The 25,628-nt window shown below is 34.0% G+C and overlaps 4 protein-coding genes across 4 annotated transcripts; 1 reads left to right on the plus strand and 3 right to left on the minus strand.

The window, feature by feature from the left end:
• Positions 1–36: 36 nt before the first annotated feature.
• Positions 37–6,841, minus strand: LOC100782581 (signal recognition particle 54 kDa protein, chloroplastic). The gene is made up of 15 exons (XM_003521422.4): positions 6,623–6,841; positions 6,408–6,549; positions 6,239–6,306; positions 6,044–6,145; positions 5,343–5,495; positions 5,162–5,239; positions 4,606–4,731; positions 4,393–4,495; positions 4,064–4,164; positions 2,615–2,752; positions 2,391–2,534; positions 2,089–2,164; positions 1,244–1,329; positions 1,002–1,127; positions 37–502 (listed from the first exon to the last, which is right to left on the minus strand). Exons 1-15 carry the CDS (start codon positions 6,767–6,769, stop codon positions 395–397), a joined length of 1,698 nt encoding a protein of 565 aa, XP_003521470.1. The 5' UTR covers positions 6,770–6,841; the 3' UTR covers positions 37–394.
• Positions 6,842–8,110: 1,269 nt separating this feature from the next.
• On the minus strand, positions 8,111–12,296 carry LOC100783118 (rho GTPase-activating protein 5). Its single transcript, XM_003521423.5, has 5 exons — positions 11,406–12,296; positions 11,007–11,127; positions 10,658–10,777; positions 10,165–10,395; positions 8,111–9,217 (listed from the first exon to the last, which is right to left on the minus strand). The coding sequence occupies exons 1-5, from the start codon at positions 11,789–11,791 to the stop codon at positions 8,594–8,596; spliced, it is 1,482 nt and encodes a 493-aa protein (XP_003521471.3). The 5' UTR covers positions 11,792–12,296; the 3' UTR covers positions 8,111–8,593.
• Positions 12,297–17,596: 5,300 nt separating this feature from the next.
• LOC100305530 (probable small nuclear ribonucleoprotein G) lies at positions 17,597–18,852 on the minus strand. Its single transcript, XM_003521424.5, has 4 exons — positions 18,619–18,852; positions 18,467–18,489; positions 17,979–18,100; positions 17,597–17,885 (listed from the first exon to the last, which is right to left on the minus strand). Exons 1-4 carry the CDS (start codon positions 18,651–18,653, stop codon positions 17,826–17,828), a joined length of 240 nt encoding a protein of 79 aa, XP_003521472.1. The 5' UTR covers positions 18,654–18,852; the 3' UTR covers positions 17,597–17,825.
• Positions 18,853–22,394: 3,542 nt separating this feature from the next.
• LOC100784187 (auxin-responsive protein SAUR23) lies at positions 22,395–23,479 on the plus strand. The gene has a single exon (XM_003521425.5). The coding sequence runs from the start codon at positions 22,789–22,791 to the stop codon at positions 23,161–23,163; it is 375 nt and encodes a 124-aa protein (XP_003521473.1). The 5' UTR covers positions 22,395–22,788; the 3' UTR covers positions 23,164–23,479.
• The last annotated feature ends 2,149 nt before the right edge of the window (positions 23,480–25,628 follow it).

A 25,628-nucleotide genomic window follows, 5' to 3' on the forward strand; every position in this document is an offset into this window, starting at 1 on the left:
TAAGTTAGAAGATCAAATGAAAAATATTGGACGGTCTTTATGAGTAACATTCCACTCCCACGCCAAGATACAAAGTTGAGTTGTACAAGAACAAGAATGACACGCATATTCCTTACAACATATCCCGCATATGTATGATACGACTCATCTCTGCCTAAATTACATCTTTCTCCTGGACAACCCTCATTCATTGCAATATGAATTGAACTAATAATGGTAAATAATCATTTTAGCCGAAGAAAGCTGAATCAAACAAGTTGGAGCTATATGAATTGCTCTAATGATGGTAAAGAATTATTTTAGCTGAATAACGCTAAATCAAACAAGTTGATCACCGGTGACCTGTTGATCCAGACTTCCCATTATATTGTTGTGTTAAACCCTTTAGGGATTTTCAATTTTTGCTCCCAAAACCACGAGGACTTGGCCTTGCTGGTGTTGAGTCCCCAAATACACTCCTTGATTCCGATCTCTTCCTCCTCCTAGCAGTGCCAGGAGGAGCCTGATACAGCCAGAACGCAGAAATCAGAAATCATTTAAATGTTATGACAAGTAACATGCACATGCAAATACAGGCTCAAGATATACAATTATGTGCTGTATTTATTCTCTGTTTTTTTTTCTTTTTTCAGGAAGTCCAGAAATGCAAATGACTTCATAACATCAATAGGATATTTTTACGTAAAAAAGATGTAGAAGGTCCTAAAAGTCTTGCACCTCCAATCAAAATAAAAGAAACATGGAAATGACATCAAGGGATTAGGATTATTCCAAAATCATCTCATGGCATGGATTGAATGCATGGCAGTTACAAATTTTAAGCATAACAAGGCAGACATGTTACAGCTACATTGAACTAGTGAATGGCCACCAAAGGATACCTATAGATGAGGGTTTTTAACACCTAGTATTATTTTACATAAACTAGCTCAGTCAATTCAAAAATAAAATAAAGTAACTTAAAAATTGTTAAATATCATATATGTAGAAAACGAAATCACCTTTTCCTCTGCTTTAAGCGCTTCCTCAAGATTACTAAGTGTTGGAAGTGATCCACTTTCCATTACACCCATCAGGTTCTTCATACGAACACGCATTTGGAAAAGTTGAGCTACAAGTTGGCTTACCTGATATTATTGATGAACATTCCTCTAAGTTAGGAAGTGAAGCACTGGTCGAGAAACCACAGCCTCTAAGGTCATTAAGAGAAGGTTAAATTCGAAAGAAAAATCATTCTACATACCTGCTGCTCTGTTTTCCCTGAATCCTGAGCAACCCTTTTCCTCCTGACAGGGGATTCTGCCAACAGTTCTGGCTTTTCCCTCTCCTCTGGACATAAACAAGAAAGGTTGGTTAGCAAAATCAGTTAATCTAGGCTAAAAAAAACGTAGGGTAAAATAACAAAGTTAATTCTCCTTACAATAACAAAAAAAGCAAAAAAAAAATAGCATTTTTATCATTTGATAACCAAGGGAATCTGGGCCCTGGAGTGTTTCTGTCAATTTTGTTGTAAGAATTCTATGTAATGACCATTTGCTCGTTGAAGATGTGCTTACACATAGCACAGAATATGTATTATGTTATCTCAATACACATAATAAAAAAAGAACCACAAAAATATGCCAAATAATAACTCCATTTGAAGCCTATACATGTAAATGTCTCGTTCAAGCCAAAAATCTTCATGGAAAACAACAGTTGACTAGAACCCTAGGGGATAATGGATTAAGTATTGATTGCAAAACTGGAAAACTAAAGGGTAAAGACAGTGTGCAGGTATCAACTAAATGTCTCACTTAAAAAAATACAAAACAGTAACAACTGAGTTTCAAAAATACAGAAAAACAATCATTGCTGATAGATAACTGCACTGGTAGTAAAAGCAAGAGTGATTGATCAAAGGACATGAGCCATCCAAGTAATGCAAGTCATCAACATATGCGGCATGTGACCTCTATCATTGCTAAGGAAAGTATTTTATTTACTAGAGATACTCCCATGTTAAGAAAAAAAATCACATAGATAAAGATGATATGAGCAATTTTTATTCAACAGATGTAACATCATTGATCAGTAGAAAGAAAAGACCAGGGGTCATCGCTTCTATCATTGCTTCCATGTTCAGCAAATTCTTCTCTGCATCTCGAATTTGAGCAGGAGTAACCTGTATGCATGCAGATGATATTATATAAGTTTTATAACATCTACTGAATCAAAACCACAAATATCAAGAAACGTTCGCAAATGCTAGCAATGCTGAATTTTAAGGTTCATAAACCAAAACTGGGAGCTTGTTGTCTCATAACTCCCTCCTTTGTTTGCAATTGCTATGAGGATAAAACCGTCATGAATAGAAATATTTAGTATAATTCATGTGCAGGATCTCATACCTTCCCCATACCAGGAATCATTCCAATGACACGAGAGACAGAACCCATTTTTGCAACAGTACGGGTTTGCTTTAGAAAATCATTGAAGTCAAACTTTGCACTCATAATCTTCTTTTGCAATTCTTCAGCATCTTCTTGACGCATCTACAATGAATGTGGTTAATAATTGAATATTTTATTTTTGTTTTGTGGCAATAACAAAATAGGAATACAGTGAGACTTACAACTTGTTGTGCCTTCTCTACAAAAGAAAGAACATCTCCCATTCCTAGTATGCGTCCTGCCATCCGATCAGGGTAGAAAGGTTCAAGATCCTCCATGCGTTCCCCCCGTCCTACAAGTTTAATTGGCTTTCCGGATACCTGCCATCATTGAACTATCCAATTAAACAAAATATAAGAGAGAAAGGAGAGAGACTAAAAATGGTGGACTATATAATCACTTCACAATTCCAAATGTGCTTATTCCACCCTATTTTTCCTTCATCCAAACAAAGTGCAAAAGTTATCACTTCAAAAAATCAATTAAATATAGAAAAACCTCCCATAGCTGAGGGCAAACCAAAATCTATATATTCACAAATTAAATGCAGCATCAGTAGTATATTTTGGCATTGAAATCCAGGAGTCATATGAATTAGATTTAGATATGCCACTCGTACCAAATTTAATGTGGTTATAATATATTCATGAGCATGTACATTGCAAACACAGATCCTCCAATAAATCATGAGTACTTGGCACAAAGATATAGGGGTTACTGAGTATATCTCCATGAGAAAATCTGCAAGTAACATTTTCCAAGGCACATACATTCAGAAGATGAGAGGTAGGATGTAGTAGACACAATTTGTTTACCTTAGAAGAGTTCATCAACATTCCATTGTCAGGCTGTTATGTTTTTTGAAATACATTCCAGGCAGACCTACTAGGTTAACACTAACTAGGATACCATAAAAATTGTTTGTTATTTCAGATATAAAACATATAGAAGTTGATGAAGGTTGAGCAACTAAGAGAAATAGACTAGATGGGTGTTTGGAAGAGTTTATTTGGGCTTATGGAAGTGGCTTATGACCTTTCTCAACTTTTTTTTAACCTTATTTCAATGATCTTCATCGAAAAGCTTATCAAAATAAGCTGATTGGATACAGAAACTAAGAGAAATAGACTAGATGGGTGTTTGGAAGAGCTTATTTGGGCTAGCTTATGACCTTTCTAAACTTTTTTTAACCTTATTTCAATGATCTTCATCAAAAAGCTTATCAAAATAAGCTGATTGGATACACTTTGATACTTAACCCAAATGCGGAGATTTGCCAGGTTTTATAAGAATTATTATAGCTATATTCCTAGCTGATGTGGGATTTTAACACCATCAAATGGGGTTCTTAATGATCTCTAGTCTTGTGCCCTTGTGTCAGCATCATTGACACAACACATCACACAAAAGACAAAAACAGCAAAGATGATAGGATCTCTTATCATCATGCATCTATTAGTCACATCTTGTAAATTAAGGGAACTAGCTTTCAAAAGTTTTTGATGTTAAAAATTCTGTATAGAATGGTAAACTTTGCTTCAGACAAGAACAAATTGCAGGGCTGCAGAAATGTTTGAAAATTAAATACAAAATAAAAACATCTTACGAAAGCTAAGATTATGCAAGCAAACCTCTTTGACACTCAAAGCTGCTCCACCTCTTGAATCGCCATCAAGCTTTGTCAAGATGGCACCTGTTATTCCAATCTCAAGATTGAAAGTAGTCACCAACGCTGTACAAAGAAAAGAGTAGTGTCAGAATTTTGGAATGGTTTATTTGTAGTATAATAACTGATAAGCTACATAAGGCACAAAATTATACCAAAGCCAAAAGAAACAGATCAATAATATGATAATCATTAATTTATAATCATTTTACAATTATGAATGATTTCTTTTCATTTATTATTTATAGAAAAGATCTCTATGCATGTAAAAGAGTAAAATACACTTCTAAATACCTGCGGCTTCTTGCCCTGTCATTGCATCCACAACTAGCAACACTTCTGTTGGATTCAATGCCTTTTTCACTTCTTTTAACTCATCCATCATTGTCTTGTCAATCTGTTTGATAAGAAATACAAACGTGATCAATAAAATAAAAATAATTCAAGAATAAGCAGAAAAATGAAATAATTATTCATTATAATATTTCCAATCCCATAAAGAATCACCTGCAGCCTACCAGCAGTATCAACAATAACAACATCAATTTTCTTCTTTTTTGCCTCTTCTAAACCTTGTTTGGCAATTTCTGAAGGTTTAACATCAGTACCTGCTGTATAGACAGGCACATCCACCTGATACAAGCTACAACTAATTATAAATATGACTAGATGTAAGAATGAGAAGAGAAAAATAGATAAGTCAAACAGTGTTAATTAGCTGTTGGTGTCTCTGATGTCTGAATCACTTGGTTACAAAATATCCATATTTTAAGAGCCTAATATAGATCATTAAGTACACTGAAAATGCCTAGGAGAAGAAAATATAGCTAGATGCTAAAGCACTGCCTAACAACAAATGCATAACAGCCCATAAAACACATCACTTCTTCTGCAATACACTCTTCATCAGTTTTGTAATAGTAACAACAGAAATCAGAGGGCTCCATACAAAAGTTTCAATTCAAAATTTAAAATGACACTGATGGCTATATTTAAAGGATGCATATTTCTCAAAAAATACAATGATAAACTTCAATGACGTAAAATTCCAGACTTCCAGTACCTGTTTTCCCAAAATAGCAAGCTGGTCAATAGCAGCAGGTCTGTAAACATCCCCAGCAACTAGCATGCAACTTTTTCCCTGAGATAAATTAATATGATTTGCTTCAAACTTTCAATAAGGTGCAGGAACTACAAACTACAAGAAAGGAGTAGAGTAAGTGGGAAGAAGATGGAAAGGACACCTGTTTCTTGAGATAATTTGCCAACTTTGCGCAAACAGTTGTCTTCCCAACTCCCTGAAGTCCAGCCAATAAAATGACAGTGGGCCCAGATTTGGCAAAAACCAGTTCAGAAACCTCTCCACCCATCAATTGTACAAGTTCCTCATGTACAATCTGCAAAACCCAATGATCAACACAATAACCATTTCATTCAGTACTCAAATATAGATCAACATCTCAGATAAATCTGATCTATACACATATTATCAAGATAAACCAAAAATATACATAAAATACAATAGTGCAATAGTTATATGGTGCATTCCATGCCACAAATTTCAAATGCAGCTTCACCCCCGCTCACACACACAAAAAAAAAAAAAGAGACAAAATCAGTTGAATTCAAATGAACCTTTGCAACCAAACACACACATTGGAGACTAAAAACTTTTTTGAGAGGCTGAAATTGAAATTTCTAGCACAAATTGAAACATTGCAAGAAAATGGTGGGCTTGCACCTTAGAGTTTCTTATGGTGATTTAAAGATGATAGAAATGCTAGTAAAAGTTTTAAAAAACGATCTGTGATTTCAGCTGCAATGTTAAGGTTATAGGACTCTCCAGGACCACATTGTGACCACGTTTGTCCTCAATTTGCCACAATGTCAAGCATCGCAATTTAAAACCTTGGCTTCTGACGAGTGTGGAACTAAATGATTTTACCTTAACCAATTGCTGATCTGGTCTCACTCCACGAATGACACCAACACCCACAGCCTGGTCACTGACAGACTGCACAAACCTTCTGACAACAGGAAGACTAACCTGCAAACACAACATGCATACACCATATTCTTTTACCTGGTGTTTTCAAAAACGGTTTTCTAGTTCTACATACAAGTTAAAAACGCGACTTACATCAGCTTCTAAGAGAGCTCTCCTGATATCCCGCATAGGTTCCACAATGTTCTCCTTAGACAAAACCTCTACAAACAAATCAGCTCATTGACATTTAACACTCTAAAGTCTAAACAATAATCAATTCAAATAAGCTAGTAACAAATCTGCTCATATCATAATATAATACCTTCTCCTTTGAGTTTGTTCCATGCAGTCTCAAGGCCACTTGTTAACTGGCCGAACATTTCAGCCCTGACCACCACTCCGCGTGTGTACCTTCTCACGGCGACGCCTTTGGAGTTGGAGTTCACCCAACCCCATACCTCTTTCTGCCAAATTAATTGTCACTAAACGTGTTTTTGCTAAACGCGCTTCCAAACAGTAAGTAAGTAACGTACTTACCGCGAACCAGTTTCTGGAAGATAAGGAAGCGTTGGTCGAAGGAGAGGAAAGCCTGATTGATTTGGCAGAAGAAGAGCGCAAGGTTTTGTTGTGAGAGAAAGAAAGGGAGAGAGTGGAAAAATGGTGGGAGCCTGTTACGGCTTCCATGTCGTCTCCTCTGCACAAACTTCTCAAGCTTCTGTGCTTTCTATCTTCTATCCACACCCACAACACAACTCAACTATGTGTCCACGTGGCATGCATCTATAATTTAACCATTTTTAATTTTTAATTAATATCTTGTCTCCCTATATCCAAACTCTTCATCTAGGTTGCTGATATAATTTGAGACTTGAGAGATCTAACAATTTCAATTACAAGGATTCTGTGAAACTATACTGAATAAATCAAGTTAAACAATCAATTTTTTTTCTTCTTTACAAATCAAAATTATATTTAATGGATGAAAAATATGTTGTCTAAAAAAAATTACTTTATTCATAAAGTGCCCATTTATGTTGGAATGGAAACTATTTTTTTTAACAAAAAAAAAAACTTAATTAAGAAATTAAAAATGAAAAATATATATTAAAAGAAACTAAGAAAAAATTAATTTCACATATATTATTTTTAATTAATATTCACAAGTTAACACTTAATAAATCATTGATCAAGTAATAACTGAAAATTCTTTAAATAAATAGTAAAAAATTTGAATTTTTTTTATTCGTAAAAATTGAATTTAAATATTATAACCATGTGCCCTGCTTATCAAGTAAAAGTTTGAATATTTGTGTATATTATATCGAGAAAACTTGATTAGAAAAGAAAAATTCACCTTAAATGCCTTCAAATGGTGAATTTAAACTGGGCTAATGGAAATGAATGATTGGAAATACTCCTTATAATAATGTGTATAAAAAAACAAATACTAACAAGAAAAGTGTTAGAAATACACTTGATTAAGTACATTCTCTTTTTAGTTAAAAATCATTAAAAATTAAAAATAATAATTAAATATAACGTAAGATTCATAAAATTTGATTAAAAAAACAATTAAATATGACAGACCCGTAAAAACACACTCCCTTTCTTAGCTTAGCTTCTGATTATAGGTATTTAAGATGTAGCTTATGCAGTTATAAGAATACTAGTATTATTACAAAGAATGTTGCTGACTGAATTGGTTGAAGTCTTGTATTTCCGGCTTCCATAGTTTTCGCGCAAACTGCTTTTCGAAACGTGACAAAATACATTTATAACATGTTTGGTTCTGTGACAGTTTAAATAATACTCACGCCAAATTACCACCTCCAAACTAGATATTTTTAACACATTACACACGTCGTGATTTTTAACTCCGAACCAAACACGTGGTTAGTTCTTTCTCATCCAATTCCATCATTTTCTTCTCCTTGAGAATACGAGACCAAACTATTTTTTTTCCAAAACGCCATAAGAATATCCATACATTAAAATGGTATTTATTTTCTATTTCACTCCATCATGTTTCATCTGTTCAAACCATTTCACTCTCCCTTAAACTGTTAAACATCAATACAAAAATGTGTTGAACAAAGCGGACAAACAACTTTGAATTCGTTAAATTCTATACTTCAGGAGCAGAAAGAAAAACGTTAGAAGTCTGCATGGTTAATGACATAGAATTAAGAAACATGGTTAAGAAACTCACCCAGAAACAATAACAGAAAAACACACACCAAACCAGTAGCCAGCATTTCCAAACGTGGAAACACAAATAGAGACCATTCCCTTTACACCTTGTCCTTTCCATTCCCTTCCCAAAAGGAGCTTATGTGGGTGCTCCCAGTACATGGATGATGGATGCTCTCCATTATGACATCAGCAATTATGCAACTCACAAGGGGTCCATATTTACTGAAATCACAATTGCAGAAAACATTATGGGAGTACCATTTTTCTTTTTTCATCCTGTCCCTCGGACAGCAAGATAAAAGGATCAGATGCCTTTCAACGCCAGGCTTCAGCCAACTCTGTTCTCGAATTTATGCGCTCAATAATTGCCATTCCACAGTTCTTCTCTGCAGCTCCGCTTACTGGAAGCTCAATCACCTTTCTGGAACACTTGTCTGTATCGTAAGTACTCAACTGAAGGCTTTTGCTCCTGCAAATTTTTGCTTGATCCCCTTTTGTCTGCCCGGTAGCGAGGCCACAGTCTTGAAGTCCAATTGCCAAAGAGCAAATTTGAGATACAAAAGTGCATGGACAACTGTCAACCACCAACCTATTCCCACTTGAAATAAAATTCTCAGTAGATGTAGGCAAACTTTTGGATTCGGTTTCAGTTTCACAGCCATCTTCAGTGAGATGACTAGGGCTTTGTTGAGAAGGCTCTGCAGTGACAAACACTGTATCTTCATCGTCATCACCACAATCATTTCCATTTTCACTGTCCTCCTTGTCAAGCATTTCTGGATTGCTATGGTTCCCATCATCGTCAAAAGAATTAAGGTCTGGAACAGGATTTGATTTTACAATAGATTCCTCTCTTTCTCTCAGTGTCTTCACCACAAGAGTCTTGAGAAAATTCATGACTTGTACTGCATACATCAGAGCAGTCAAAGGATCTGCCATCTGTAGGAGACACGTGAGAAAGAATTGCTGTAATTTCACCATAGATTAATCATAACCACAGAACAGCACTAGAAACAAGATTAAAGGAACTTGCACACACAGACCCGAGTCAATCAGAAATGCTGTTATTGCACTATAACCTTTGACCAAGACAATAATTTTACACGGCAAACTGAAAAAGATTTTAGGAATGCAAGAGACCACTGCTGATTTTATATAGTACTAAAGTGGGAAATTTTCTAAATATTCACCAGAATTTTAAAAAAAATGATTTTCCAAGTTCCCCATTCACTTCTCTAATTTGAACATATCATGCCATTTTGAATAAACATTCTGACCATCTAAAGGAGCTTTTCCACAACAAGCATGTGACTTAGAACAATGAGTTTAGACTACACCTCTAGGGAAGAGTACTCCTCTTACCGGGGTATTGGATACTCTCTCCAGAAAAGAAAAGCTCAATATTATAATTATGAAGAAAAGGCATGCCAAATGTTAACAATGATGGTCTTATAGACTCAACATAACCAAACAACATAATAAGCTAACCTTATTCTAGATTGGAATAATTTATAAGATAATCCAACATACAATAAATTCCCAAAATAACAAATAGTATCAAAAGAAAAGCCTCAATTTCAAAATTATCCTAAAACTACTAGCCCATTTTACATCAGTATGTTTTCCCAGATCTTCAAAAATCTCCAGAACCCTTGTTAAGGGTGAAAAAACTAATAACGTATATCTTTTTCACCAATTTTTTTTATTCCTTCAATAGAGGATTATTGGACTATATTACATAAACGAAAAGATATCAAAATGTTTGTTCCACTCATTGATGCTATATCCAATAAGATGAGGTTGACTTTTACGAATTCAATAACAAAAATTGGGGCTAAGAGCAAAACTGTATACTACATTTACAATAGAAAATGATTTACTCTTACTTGAGTCATGTTTGGAGCAAAAACCATTGCAATATTGCGTGCATTCATCTTGTTCAAGTTTTCCATTTGAGCAACATCTGCCATTAAGTTTATTGCCCAATCTAGCAAAGCAGCTTCTGTTGGAGGAAGAAGCCTCACAAGCTGAGCACATTCTTCTTCTGACTGGGATTGCATCACCTGCTCTGGCGAAAGAGGGTCCAATACCCCAGTTGGTAGTTCTCTAAACCAAGCCTATGAAGGAACACAAACACATCAAAATTAATGAAATAATCTCTTTAATATAGTTGCCATAATGAGTTAGTGGCCTCTTTAATGCATCCACCACTCAACCCCATGGTTAAAAAAAGGAAAACAATTAACATTAGTGTATTTATTAAATTCACCTAGAAAACATTCAAATAGGAATCCAACAATCCAAGACCAAATAAATCTCAAATTATATAGGGAGAAAAAAAAGGGAGAGTGATTTTGAAAAGGAAAAAAATAGTAATACCTTTATGAGACCTGCTAAGCAGTGCACATCAATGCCATCTGGTACTATGCCTCTGTTTAATTGTTCCCTCACAAACTCCTCTTGACCATTTTCAGCATTAATTCTGAAGATTCCTTCAGCCTGGATGTATACATTTAAGTTTCAATTTCAAGATTCAAGCCTAATTTAAATTAAACAACAAATCATACAAAAGGTTTCTGGTATAATCAAAAGCAAACATGGTAAAATAATGTACAAATTATTCATCCACTAACTCGCATTATATGTTCAAGAAGCATATTAATAATTCAAAACACCTTTAGATTCTCACCAACAAGGCAGGGAAGGACATAGGAGCTAGGATAAATACCTGCAGGCCTCCTTGTGCATACAAATGTCTTTGCATTAACAGCAGTATTGTAGGAACACTATTTCCTCTGGCATCAAAAGACAGCTGCATAGATTCTGTTGAAACTCCAAAAACATTTGCACTGCAAATAGTAACTAAAATATATCAACATTCAACAGGATAATACGATTCAGTATGCATCCACCAGATACATAATATTAAGAAAGCACCTAGATCAATGAACCAATCCCATCTTTCCCTGCCTCTCATTTTTCTCATACTGTTTACTTGTTACGATGAACCAAACCCACTTCAGAAGACTAAATTTGAAGAACCACACCTTAGAGGAAAAAAAAAAGCCCGATTCCAGGGGCAACAAAATTCGAAGAAAGATTAAATTTTGAAGAAACCCCAAGTTACCTAGCGCTGGGAGGTCTCCTGGGAACTTCTGGTTCGAACTCCACAGGCAAACCGAGAAAGCCATGGAAGCGATCGAAGGTGACATGTGCCACGTGTCTCACATTGGAAGGCCACCCAATCTCCATTGAAGAAGAAGAAGATGTAGTAGTGCTGCACCCAATCAAAGATTTCCTGAACGTAGCAATCAAAAGGGTCAAAATAGAAAGCTGATCCCTCTCCCTTTCCCTTTCTTTCTCTTCTTCTTCTTCAATTTCCACACTTTGTTGTTCTTCCACAGTGGGAGCGTTAATAAGGGGAATTGGGTGCGACCCATCATTGGGTGTGAGACCACCACATGGCCGACGCGAACAGCTTGAGGATGAAGGCAACTGAAGCACTTCCGTCATAATTTTTAATAACAATAACAACAATAATATATTTATTATTATTGTTGTTGTTATTATTGGTATTTTTCTTCTTGTTCTTCTTCACCAAGAAAAGGCAAGGTTTTGGTGGAGTAGAGTTTCCTTCAAGAAAAGGGTCTCGGAAGGTGAGACGTGACCATCATTACTGTGCCTCCCTTCGGAGATGAATCATGTCATATGAGAGAAAACAAAAAGAAAGAGATAGTTGTTGGAAATGGTTATGTTAGGGTGAAGTGGAGATGAAGAGAGAGAAAGAAATGTACATGTGTATTTACAATGTAAGAAAGAATTATTATTATTATTTTGAAGGGAAACAAGTGGGATGATTTGTATTCATTGAAAATATTTATGTTCAGAATTCAAATGTTGATTCATCTTATTTATAGAATAAATATTGTTGGAAGAAAGAATAGGATGATAAAAAAATATACTATTTTGGAGGTGGCAATGGTACTCTGGTAGTGTGGCAGGCAATGCTTTCCACCTCACACATTGCCAATCAGGTGCTAGATATATTATTCAACTCTTGAGTCCTATCTAAATATTTATTTCCAAGTTTTTTTATTCTTTCCTGATTCACTTCCAAAGAGGACACAAGTCCTGAACAACATCTATGTCTAACCTTCTTTTTAGGTAAAAGTCTAACTTAATATACCGATATTTTAGTTTGTTGATTAGTATATTAATTCATGAATCAATGTATAATAATAAGACCCGTTTGAAACTTGGATAGAAATACGCTGATCACATTTTCTGTAAATAGGGTATGACTTTTTGCAATGTGATGTACTCTCATAATATTGTCAAGTGGTAGTTTGGAATCAAATTTGCTGCGTGAATTATCGTTCCCTCTCCAATGTTTATAAGTGTGTCTTTGATTTTATATTGGAAAATTTATTTTTTTTTAGTCTAAAACTAATTTTGGACAAATATTTATTTATTCAGATTCACGTCCAAGAGAAAAATTTAAAATTAATTTTATATTTAAAATTAATTGTGATTTTTAAAAAAATTAAATAGATATATATTAAATAAAAAATTATATTAAATTTTATTCTTAACTTATTTTTATAATAAAAATATTTAAACATAAATCATAATATTAAAAATAGTTTTACAAAATCAATTTCACTCGTAATTAATTTTATAAAACTCATTCAAACACACATTGAAAAGCAATAAAAAGTAATTTTGTAAATTTGTTGATTTTTATAATAAACATCTTAAAATTTATATTTATAATAATTTATAATTTGTTACAAGAGATGTAAAAAAAAAAAAGAGTTATCTAATACAAATTGCGGGTTATAACATATCAATAAAATAACCCAATTCAGTTTAAGAGTCTAAAATGAAGTTCAAATTCAGGGAAAAGATCATTTTTTGGGGAGTTTTGTGGAGTAAGTCCATATCAAACAATAATTGAATTTGACTAAAAAGATTTATGTTCAGAACTCAAAATTTAAAATTTAAATCTTACATTTCATCAAACGAGTTTAAATCAACTTGTAAACTCCGTCAATTTTATCATCACATGAATAAAAAGTAATCCTTTCTTCAATAATAAATGGAGTATCTTTCTTATTCTTTAATTAATGTGCTAACGATACTTAATTGCTTTTTTTCTCAATATGTGAGTTTTAGGCCAATTCTAAGTGCAGTATTTTGGTTGGGCGACTTTAATTCATACCTAATCGACTTGTTGCAAGATTAATGCCAACTTCTCCACAGCAGCAAAAATGAATGTTTTGTTTTGACGTAGGCCAGCTGTAGAAGAGGGTGGCGTGGTGTATCTATTAGTTATTAGTCTCTTAATTTGTGTGTCCATTTCAAAGGGAATGACAAACATTACTCACAAGGAGACCAATCAAGATGATGAATCCATGATCATGACATGTGAGAATAAGACATCAGAGGTGTACACTAACCATTCGCTAATCGCTTCTCCGCCCTATCCATCCCCAACTTTTTCAGTGAATTGTCACTTTTTTCCCCTTTATTTTTTTCTCTGCTTGGGACCTATTTTTATTATTATGCATGCTTTTTGGAGGGGTCATTTTACTGTACATGTTTAAGAATCACTATATATATAAACTGTGCATATAGGCTTTGTCTTACTAAACCACCTAAACAAATAATGAAATGGTGGTCCACATGGCCCGCCACCATATAACATTAGAGGTTAAATCATCTAAGAAACTCTTTAATATTATTGTCTCCACGTTTCAATAACTTCGTTGTCATTGTTTCAGTATTACGGCCATTGTTAGCGGAAGAAAATTGAAAAAAGATAAGGTTTAGCGACATCATCTAATGAGGGCCTTTCAAGCTTGGAAAAGGTCAAGTGTAGCAGTTTATAACCATCTTAAGAATAAGATTACTCTCACATTCATAATAGTAAATTTCTAATTACTTATAGCAGAGTGGTATGATTACTATGTTGCTTTAAATATGTATTTCTTAATATGTTTAACAGCGTGACTTATTGGATAAAAGTATTATTTTTTCCAGGTGTGTTATTCCGTGTTTCTTTCATTGAAAGGAAGAGAACTATCAAGCAGAAGGTTGAAAATTGGAATTGAATCTTAATTATAAAATTTGTTAAATAAATCGAAATAATTTATACCATTCATATATTATTTTAAAAACTTTAAATAAATTCTCTATCAATTCTCGTAAGTGCACACAGCATATGAACTTGTTTTCAATAACAAATTAGATATTAAATTACAATTTTAATCTACTTTACCAAAATAACTTTTGACTTCAGCTAACCTATTTTTTTGTCATTTAATTTCTGTTTTCGACAAGCTGTGTACTTAATTTCATTAGTTAAATTCATTTTTTCTAAGGAGATCTAAATAATGCCACGTGTGGCTGCTCATGAAAGGTTTATACCTAAAATCTATTGTCTAATTGCTTTAGCTTTACAGTTTAGCTATTATGAATTCAATATACTTGTTGATGTATATATAGTGTCATTATTTGAATATAAAAGAAATTAATTTTGTATATCAGTATCTCGCTTACTTTTTGTTTTTCAGATATATATACAAACGCATCTGAAAAATACGTCCCAAAATACTTGCTAAAATTAAAAGAGAGAAATGTCGTTGTCTCGTTTTAATATTCAATAAACATTTTCTTGTCACTGTATCATGATAGAATTAGAAATAATGTTTCCATTACTCTGGCATAGGATAGGACAAGAAGCAATCTGCCTAATGAATTTGCTTGAGAAAAAAAACATGCAGCTGTCTATGACATGGTGGGTTTTTTTATATTAGTTTGGAGTTATAATTCTCACCAAACACGTACCACCATTTAGAGCATGCTTGGTTTTCCGATGCCTGACCTCAAACATATGTTTGCACAAATTCCGAGACAATTCTGACAGACACCCCAAACACAACGGAAATGTAAGGATTGGGATGCTTTGACTTACTTCTGTTTGTAAACGCAAATGGCTACCCAAACACATATACACACTTAACCGTTACAAGAAAGCAGCAACTGTGATTTGAGGGGGGAAAAGAAATGAAGAAAAAACACATTAATTCTTTCTTGCTAATAGGTAAGACTGTACATTGAAACCTAATGAATCTTGTGGAGCTCATTACTCAAGCAGCCAAGAAAAAACAAACAAACAAAATAAAAAGAACTGCAATGGGCTAGCTATGGTTTTCTTGTCCCCGTCGATCGATCATGAACTTGTTTCTTAACGGATATATAATGCTAAAGCAAAATTAAAGATACTTCATGGCTCCATGCTACTTTTCAGGAGTCTTTAAGCTTTGCATTTAATAACTATATATATATATATATATATATATATATATACCTCTCTCTCTCTCCCGTTGCATAAAGTGAAAAAAGGAGACTGTTGGCACAAGCTTCTGTACTGGGTTGAGAAAGCCGTTGCGATCGAGTATTCAGAAGGCCTTTTCGAATTAGAATGCCTAACATGAACATTTGAAATAAGAAAAGAAAAATTATTTTACGTGTATAAACCAAAAACATTTTTAAGGGCTACAATATCTGCCTCTTTAGAATGACATGAAAGTCTTCTAACATGAGAAAATATAAGCAAAATAAAAATTACTTCAAGGTGTGTACATGGTTTAGATTTTTTATAAATCAAATTGGATCTAGAAATCAAACCATATTTTACCAAAAAAAAACATAAAAGGTGATTTAGAAATTTTGTGCACCGATGTAGGATCAAAAATATTTTTGAAACTAAAACCGGTTTAAAGTTTTTGTTAACAAGAGAAGTGTAACTTTTCTCATATTTCCTTCTCCCTTAACCATCATGCAACCAACCAACCTATATCTCCTTATTATATAAAAATAATAGTAGTGTTGAGACATATATGTAATTAAATTTTCTAGACCAAAAGAGGGACACGTGTAATTTTTTCAGTCAATCTTTAATTAAAATTGTGCCTTTTTGTAATTAGCTATATTAGTGGATTACATTAAATGACAATAAGGGTTCACGTTTTTAAATTTATATAATCTAGATTTTATTCTCTTCCATAAGAAGGCATGTACGTTGTCCTTAGAAACATTGAAGTTTTTCACACAATGGGCAAACCTAGACCTGCTTTGTCTTTAAGATGCTCTTTGGAGATGGTGCAAATCATGTAGTTGTGCTGAAAGAGTAACACGAGCAAACTACAAGGAGAACATGCATTGTCTACAAAACCGGTTTAAAAACCAATTTTAAATCCCAAACCTTGTTTTAAAAACAAAATTTTCTTCTAAAACCTGTTTTAAAACCGGTAAATGCATCCCTCAACATTCTGCAAACTATCAGGAGACCAAGCTCCACCTATAGTAGCCAAAGAAACATATTACAAGAAAGAAAACCACACTGGTCACGTCTTATAATCTGCAAGTAGTTAAACATGCAAAACATACCCAAGCTCAATTGGGTATTACTGAGTTGTAGTGAACTTAATTCTAGAGAAAATACTGACTTTATCAAAGGTAATTTATCAAACACCTTATAAGCATTAAACCATAAATGCACCCAAGCTCAAATCTTCTCCACAACTAGTTGTTTGGAAGATTTTCACAACTATAATCATTCCCCAATATTCTCCTCAAACATGAACAATGCAGCAATACAAAATAGACAAATAGAAAAGGAATACTGGCAATACAAAAAGACTATTTAATGTGTAAAATCACAACAACGATTATCTATCCAATAACGTAAATACTAAATAAGAACCATTTATATTTCTACAGGATTTAATGCAAACCACATATTGAATTCAAATGTTGAAATAGACGAGCATTTAACCAAAACCTAAGCAATGACAGAGAAGATACCTCAAATCACAGATTACAGCAAATAAGAGAAACTATGGCAAAGAAGCCTGTGAAGAGAACAAGCAAATACAAAGAAGGAATTAATTTTCCAGGTACTGAAAGCATACAAATATGTGTGTGACCTAGAACTTCAATTGTTCAAATGAATCAGCCAAAATTATGTCAGTAACAACAAATATCATGTTTGGAAACCTGTTTGTAGAGTGCAAACAGGGAATCACACTTTCCAAAGGACTCAAACAGGAAGCAAGTTTTTTCATATTTTCCATTGAACGTGGGCTTGCGAGTTATCAACTGCAAACCAAACACACACTATGACTCCTTAGACAAATACATTTTAGTGTAAACTCTAATAGCTCCATCAACAACCCCAAGTTTAGACTTTAGAGCATGGAGAGGAAGAGAGAAGTTTTCACGCTAAATGCAATATAAAAAGAAGAGGAAAAATCAGCTAAAAGGGATATATGTAAACATTTCAATTGGATCTAGTCACAGCCCTCACACTAAAACACTATAGGTATCCTTCCCTAACAATTTAACCTGGAGAACCCAAATGAGTGGTCAACATGACCATCTTACAATCCACAATTACAAGCTACTCTCAATAGCTACATTGTTCAAATACACAACCATTAACCAGAAAATACTTATATAGAATGTTTACAAGCCACAGAAATCAAGTCCTGTTCACAGGTTCAAGCGCCTCAACAGTGACCACACTATTTCCTCTGATTACCTGCAATAAGAGGGAAAATTATCAATCTAAAAACCATGTCCATGCTCTATTAACTGCTATACCATGACCATTGATATGCAAAAGAGGACTCACCACCATCCCTATGTCATTTTTCTCATTGCCATTCACTTCCACAGTGTTGTCAACAACTAAATTCATAAACTGGTCGAAGCCACGGAGAGTACCAACAACCATGCGATTTGCATTCAGCTTGACTGCAAGAAAACACCAAGTATTTCAGTATAATTTTCTCACAAATAATGTAAGAAAATCATTGTCTAAGAAACAATACAAAAACTTGAGATATCAGATATTCATAACATAAACCCTAAAGTAAAAAAATACCCATTGAATCAACAACCAGGCTAAAACATGCTTAACACCACTGAACTCTACGCGAAAGTAAATATACAAAGATAGTGAAAAATGGAGTTTAAGAATATTTATAGGCCCTAACAAAACAACACCCATACTCCAGCTCGAAAAAACTCACGATTAAAAAAAATTAAGAAACAAAAAAAGAAACACGAACACGTTCAGATACAGTTTAAGGGAAGCAACAAATAGAGAATCAAACTTACTCTGAAGCTTCTTGTCCATGTACCTGCCGAATCCCCAAAACAAAAAAAGACAATTGCAGATCAATACGCAGCGAATGTAGAAGAACATGGAAAATTAAAAATAAAACTAAAATTAAAATAAAATTGAAGTGGAAAGTGAGAGAAACACTAACTTCTTCAAATCCGGTGGTTGCCCTGATCTGCTCATTGTGAGGAGAAGAGATCACAGATGCCAACGAAGGAAGAAAATTTGGTTTCGAAGTGGCAAAACCTCAACTACGCTCACTCAAGACCCTAACATCGGAGGCTATACTCTTTATCGTTTAAAGCCAGGCCCAGTATACGAAACGATTGCTCAAAGGCACATGGATCTGATAGCATTAGTAAACAGCCAGGACCAAAATATGGGAAAGCCCAAATTAATGACTGAGGCCCGTTTATTTAAACTTAAAAAAATGATTTTAAAATTATCTACAAACGATGTTTTTTTAGATTTTATATAAAATATAAATTATTTTTCATCAGTTATAAAAATAAAAATTTATTTTAAAGTTCTAGTTGATTGATTCTTTTAAAATCAGTCAAATTTACTTTTCAAAACAATCAAAAGTATTTTTTAAAAATTATTATTTTCATAAAAATTTAAATAAATCAACCAAAAATTCAAAATATATTTTCAAATAAAATTTAATTTTTATTATAAAAATAAATAAATGACTCCATAGTAGTATTATCAAAACCCTAATGGTCATTGACTCGATAAGACTACTGAGTTAATAGATTACTGGTTGAACTGATAAGTCACTAGTCGAACTACAAACACTAGTATATATTAAAATAAATATATTTATAAATACATAAATGTCCTAACAAACATTTATATAAATAAATAAAATTATCATAATACATTTTTATATTTATAAGAATGGAAATATTATAGTTTGAGTTTGGCTTTATTAGGCCTAAACATGACTTGTAGAGTTGTCCAAATGGCCAAACTCACAATCTAATTCGACCTACATTAGATTTAGGTTGAGCTAGGCCCAAAAAAGGGGGAGAAATACAAATAACTATAAAACTTGACTTAGTCCACTTACAATCCGGTCCACCCAAACCGAACCCATGGTAGGTCAAATTGATATGCTTAACCAGATAAAAAACAACCTTGTTAAGTGACTCATCCCATTACACAACACTCTATAGTCTACATTACACAATACACACACAACGCGTTTCACTCACAATAGAATAGACCCACAATCATGACTCCATCAAACCATAACAAAATGTGAGCACCCTAACTCTATTCCAGTCTTCCTTGCGCTGCCACACACAAGCATAACCCACGTCGTCCCATAGATTAGCCACCACCACACCACCGTGCAGTCTCCCTTCCAGCCTTCCCCATGACCCACTACCACCACGACATGGCCTTGTGAGCATCGTTGTTGTCGGTCTCGACTATCACAAACTCACGACGACATGTCAGTGCGCCACCACCTAACCACCTTGTCTTGCTGCATTGAACCCCACACCTAGCACCCAATTTGTTAGGAAGCTTACAAAACTAAGGTAACACGTTTTAGTCTTAGTTGTATGTTGAAATTTCTCATTTTAAAAAAATGTTTTTTTTTTAATTCTAGCTGGGTTGGTGAGTCAACTCATGAGGGACTGAATCAAACTTTTTTTTTTTCCAAGAATAAACCTTAAGCAAGCCTAGGTTGGGCTAATCCATTTATAGGATGGGTTGAGGTGGGCTAAGCCCAATGAGGCAGGCCAGCTCATTTTGACAACTCCATTGACTTGTTACCCGTCAAAGGCTTATTTGAAAGGCCTGAGTTTAACCTAGATGAAAACCTGACTTGGCCTATAAGCGTATTTAATGGTCTATTTTATGATACTTTAACACCAAGATAGAAGTGATAATGTGTATGTTAGATCTTTATGAGATTTTTTTTTTGTGTATTATAAACAATTAACAAAAATGTTATCCTTTTTATACAATAGATCACATGGGATGAGAAGGTGATTAGTATATTTTACCAAGAAGTCAGGGCATTGCAAGTTGTTTGCATCTGCATTAGGGGTTTGGAATTGCAGGTGTACTCTAAAGTTTTGGTCAAGAGTATTTCCAAGGAGTTAGAAGGCAGTGCTACCAGTTTGAGACTTACTCGGGAGATTGGGAAGTTGTTGTCTCTTGATTGGTAACTTAAGATTATGCATCTTTACAAGGAGGTAAATGTGGTTGGCGACAGTTAATGCTCTTGCTAATTTTCCATGTTTTAGTGATGAAAATTTTGCTATATTAGATCATGCTCCTCTAAGCCTTTTTTATGTGTTATGGTTGAAACTAGAGAAGTTTATACTTCTCACATAGTCTAGTCAAGTTGTAATATCTCTTTGGCCTTGTACATATTTAAAAAAAGTTAGAGAATAAATATAAACATGCTAATATTTCTTATATGAATGATTCTAAATCCTTCTATTAGCATTTTTTATGGTAAGTTTTAAATATATTTATATTTTAAAGACATGTATTTATTTTTCTTTCAATATACACAATAAGAGGATTTAAAGAACTTAATTGAACTTTTTAATAACAGGAGGATCAAATTGAACTTCAGAAATAACTTAGAAGATAAAAATAATAATTAAATCTATTATTAATGATATTAAGAATATTTGGAGGATGATGAAATATCAATATATATCATGAAAAGAATGATTATGTATGAATAGTATAATTTTTTTTACAAAATCATTCAATCACAACTTATTAAATATGATACGTTTGTTAACTTTTAAGTTATTTTTTTTAAATAATTGAAATGATAATTTATAATTAAACCAGAATATTGAAGAATTCTTACTTATTAAATTCACACACATTCTCATTCTTATTTGAGGGAAGAAAGTCTCATTTTTTATGGTCAACGAGTATAGTTCGCCGAAATATGTATAGTACTGAGAGTGCACTATCAATCATGGGCCACGAGACTACCATCGATGTGATCAATACACATTCGTCACATTGCCAGAGTCAAATTATCACCACAGAACAACAAATTGATGCCCGACCTTCAACACACTTGTCTTTGTGTTAAAGGCTTTCACATTTCACCTCCATAGTCAACCCATCTTTTTCTTATCATTGACCTGATAAAGCTGTCCTCTAACCCTTTGCAATCTTCCATACAAGTCTTGGTGTTTACGGTAAAAGTTTGGTTTGGTGGTTGATAATTTTGTATTAAATTATAATGTATGGTCAAAAAAAGAAATATAAATGTGAGGATGTCGATGGTTCCAAGGATATTCTCCACCGTGTTTATGAAAACGCTTATAAAAATAGCTTCACATTAGCTTCATCAACTTCGTGGTTACTTCACGATGATAATGACATAATCAGTTTTTTCTTTTCTTTCGTTTTTTTTGTCATTATTGAATTGCAGTTATGAAGTTCTAGAATCATGTTTTTTTTTTTTAAACATCCCTTGTATAGTTAAGCTAAAGGTTTAATTTATTATAATATGTTAAATCATTATGTTCGTTGAATGGTCACTTGGCTTTACTTAAATCGTAGATTACGATCCTGGGTGTAGCTTGCACGTATAAAAATGTAAAATTCAAATCCGAGAGAGGTGGAGGGCACGGTCATTGATGTAGGTATAAGAATCTAAAAACCATTGTAATTTTAAACATCAAAGATGCGAAATGGACCAATAGTGGCAATACGCCTGCAGTAGTAGACTACTGTTCTGTCATTTTTAACGAACGAATGACCAATCAATTGACCAATCAATTTTTAATTAGAACATGTCAACAATATCAATATTTTTAGCCATAATCAATCAATTGTTTTGACGCCATTGCACTGGCTTGTATATTTTGGCCAATGGCCACCCAACAAATGTGAAATTGAAACCACCCCAACTATATTATGCTAATTATTTAATTTGCCTGCCGTACATTACGGATGTTTTCTTTGGGTACTTTCCGAGTTTTTTTTACTAATAGTATTATGAACTATCGCCATTTTTCTTCAACTACAATGATTAGGGTATGCTTAGCCATGAGCCACTTCAAGATAACTGAAAGTTGGAATATAAAAATTGAGATTACTTTTCCACATTCAAAATATTGAATTCAACTCTCCTCTATTCAAAAGTAAGAAACTACTCCTTAATTTCATTTTTATAATAAATCCCTCTCACACTCTAATTAGCTGGCTATCTTACCAAAATACAATCATATAAATCATTCCTTCACCTTGCACAGTATAGCTAGTACCTCTACATAGCTTTCTTTCTATATTTGTATCCCTAACATCGTCTTCCTTAAGCAACATGTTGGGAAAAAAGAGTTTCAAGAAACTGGCAAAAAAGGTGAAGAAGGGTGTAGGTGGAATTGACCCTGACCCTGTACGTCACGAGTGTTTGCTGAAGGAATATGAAGAAGAATGTGCTACTAACACACCCCCAATTGGTTTTTTTGCAGTTTATGTCGGGGAAGAGCGTCAAAGATACGTGGTTCCGACCCGTTACCTTTCTCACCCGTTATTCAAGATGCTGTTGGAGAAGGCTTACGATGAGTTTGGATTTTCACAGAGGAATGGCCTTGTAATTCCATGCAGTGTTTCCACATTTCAAGAGGTGGTGAATGCTATTGAATGCAACAACGACAAGTTTGACTTGGGAAAGTTTTTTGCAGAATTTGTTTGAAACACAAGCTCTTTCATTTTTTTGCTATAGTCTGATAACTATAGCTTCTTTGGTTGGGTTTTTTTTTCTAGCTATAATGTATATGTATGACACACACATGTAGTGCACAACACTCCAGATAGGTAGGTTTTAACTTCAAATGAACTTGTTGTAGCAAACAGATTCAGTTAGAATAGATCTGACATATAAAATAGCCATTTTATGAACTTTCAAGATTGGTTTATCTTTAGCCTTTGCCTTTAACTAGCTTTTCTGTTTTTATTTCTTACTTCAAACCCTTCTGTTTCATGAAAAGTCACAATTACGGAATTACCATCTCGGTAATCTGTGGACTGCGGCAACAGTTGTTTACATTAAGTTAATCTAAATTATTTCTGTTAACACTTTCCTTAATTTTTATATAATCCACAATTTCATCTTCTTAAAAATGTATAAACAGGCAAGTTTTTATTTTTATTTTTCATGACTAAATAGCAATAATTTAATTCGGTCAGAAGATTGAAATAGTTGAATAAATAAATGAAGCTTTCCATCTGGTGGTCATCCAAGAGTTGAGGCTTGAGACAGAAACATACGCTTATGTATAACGATATTGTTGAGACTTGAGATGCAATGGCAACATTTACATATGATTTAATTTGTTCCTTCATTGAAAATTGCGTTGTATTTATATCTTGCTTTTATAAATCTGGGGAGATTCAACAGATCACGTAGAATCTACACCAAAAGTAAAATTTTGAACAGACGAGTATCATGCAGAATTGGTCAATAAAATTGATTATAGTTCAATTTATTGATCTTAATAACTTCAACTGTCTACAAGGGTTCTCTTCCCATGGTCGACAAGATTTATGCATTTGCTCTCTTGGTCAATAAAGTCTTTATGCATTTCAATTAAATCAGCAATGACAGGTTCTAACTTCTAACTGATGATAATGTCCTATCGATTGTTTTCGTGTGTGACACAGAGTTCTCATTTATAATGTACATCTCCCTCTCTACTCATAATAGGCTGACTTTTAGGACTAGCATCTCCTTTGTAATGGAAACCAAGTGTGAAACTAGAATGATAAATTCATAAACATATTGTATCTTATTTATTTATTTAAATATGATACAGATTTCATGCTTATTAATTTCAGATAACAATTCTACATAGCCAAGGCCAGAGGACAACATAGACAATAATTTGATGCAGATGTCAAGCTGTTGGGAAAACTCATACTTTCCCGCTTCGTGAAGTTTAAGATAGGCACTTAGTAATTAAAGGTAGTAATGGGGGCACACGATTATAATTCTCCAATATGGAGATTCTTCCACTATACAAAGTGATAGTAGGGTTACAAGGATGTGTTTACAAAATTGACTCACTTTATGGTGGCTCACTCAAGCTTGAGGATAGAGACTTCCCAAGCTATTTATCTTCTCTCTCAGAGAGGCTTACTCAAGCTTGAGGATAGAAACTTCCCAAGCTATTTATCTTCTCTCTTAAAGAGACTCTCTACTTGGATCGACTCACTCTATGGTGGCTCACTCAAGCTTGAGGATAAAGACTTCCTAAGCTATTTATCTTCTCTTTCAGAGAGGCTTACTCAAGCTTGAGGATAGAGACTTCCCAAGCTATTTATCTTCTCTCTCAGAGAGGCTTACTCAAGCTTGAGGATAGAGACTTCCCAAGCTATTTATCTTCTCTCTCAGAGAGGCTCTCTACTTGGATTGACTCATTATACGGTGGCTCGCTCAAGCTTGAGGATAGAGACTTCCCAAGCAATTTATCTTCTCTCTCAGAGAGACTCTCTACTTGGATTGAATCACCCTATGGTGGCTCACTCAAGCTTGAGGAAAGAGACTTTTCAAGCTATTTATCTTCTCTCTCAGAGAGGCTCTCTACTTGGATTGAGTCACCCTATGGTGGCTCACTCAAGCTTGAGGATAGAAACTTCTCAAGCTATTTATCTTCTCTCTCAGAGAGGCTTACTCAAGCTTGAGGATAGAGACTTCCCAAGCTATTTATCTTCTCTCTTAGAGAGGCTCTCTACTTGGATTGACTCACTCTACGGTGGCTCACTCAAGCTTGAGGATAAAGACTTCCCAAGCTATTTATCTTCTTTCTCAGAGAGGCTTACTTAAGCTTGAGGATAGAGACTTCCGAAGCTATTTATCTTCTCTCTCAGAGAGGCTTTTTCTCACTCTAAGAAGTGAATTCACTCTTTGTCTTGGATTGATAGGAATGAAGGCTCCTACCCTTATTTATACTACTCCACCTCCACAATGAATGGTGGAGATTACTTGTATCCTAGGGTGGAGACTAATTCTCTAGAATGCTCCACACATTTTAGGAGTCTTTACACTCTTCTACTCTCTTCCATGCTTTTTCATAAGATTCCAGAAGGTTTCACACATCTCTAGAATATTTTAGAGGTTTCCACATTCTTTCACAAACTTCTAGAGAGTTCTACACTACT

This window comes from Glycine max, chromosome 3 (genome assembly GCF_000004515.6).
Source record: "Glycine max cultivar Williams 82 chromosome 3, Glycine_max_v4.0, whole genome shotgun sequence".
NCBI lineage: Eukaryota > Viridiplantae > Streptophyta > Magnoliopsida > Fabales > Fabaceae > Glycine > Glycine max.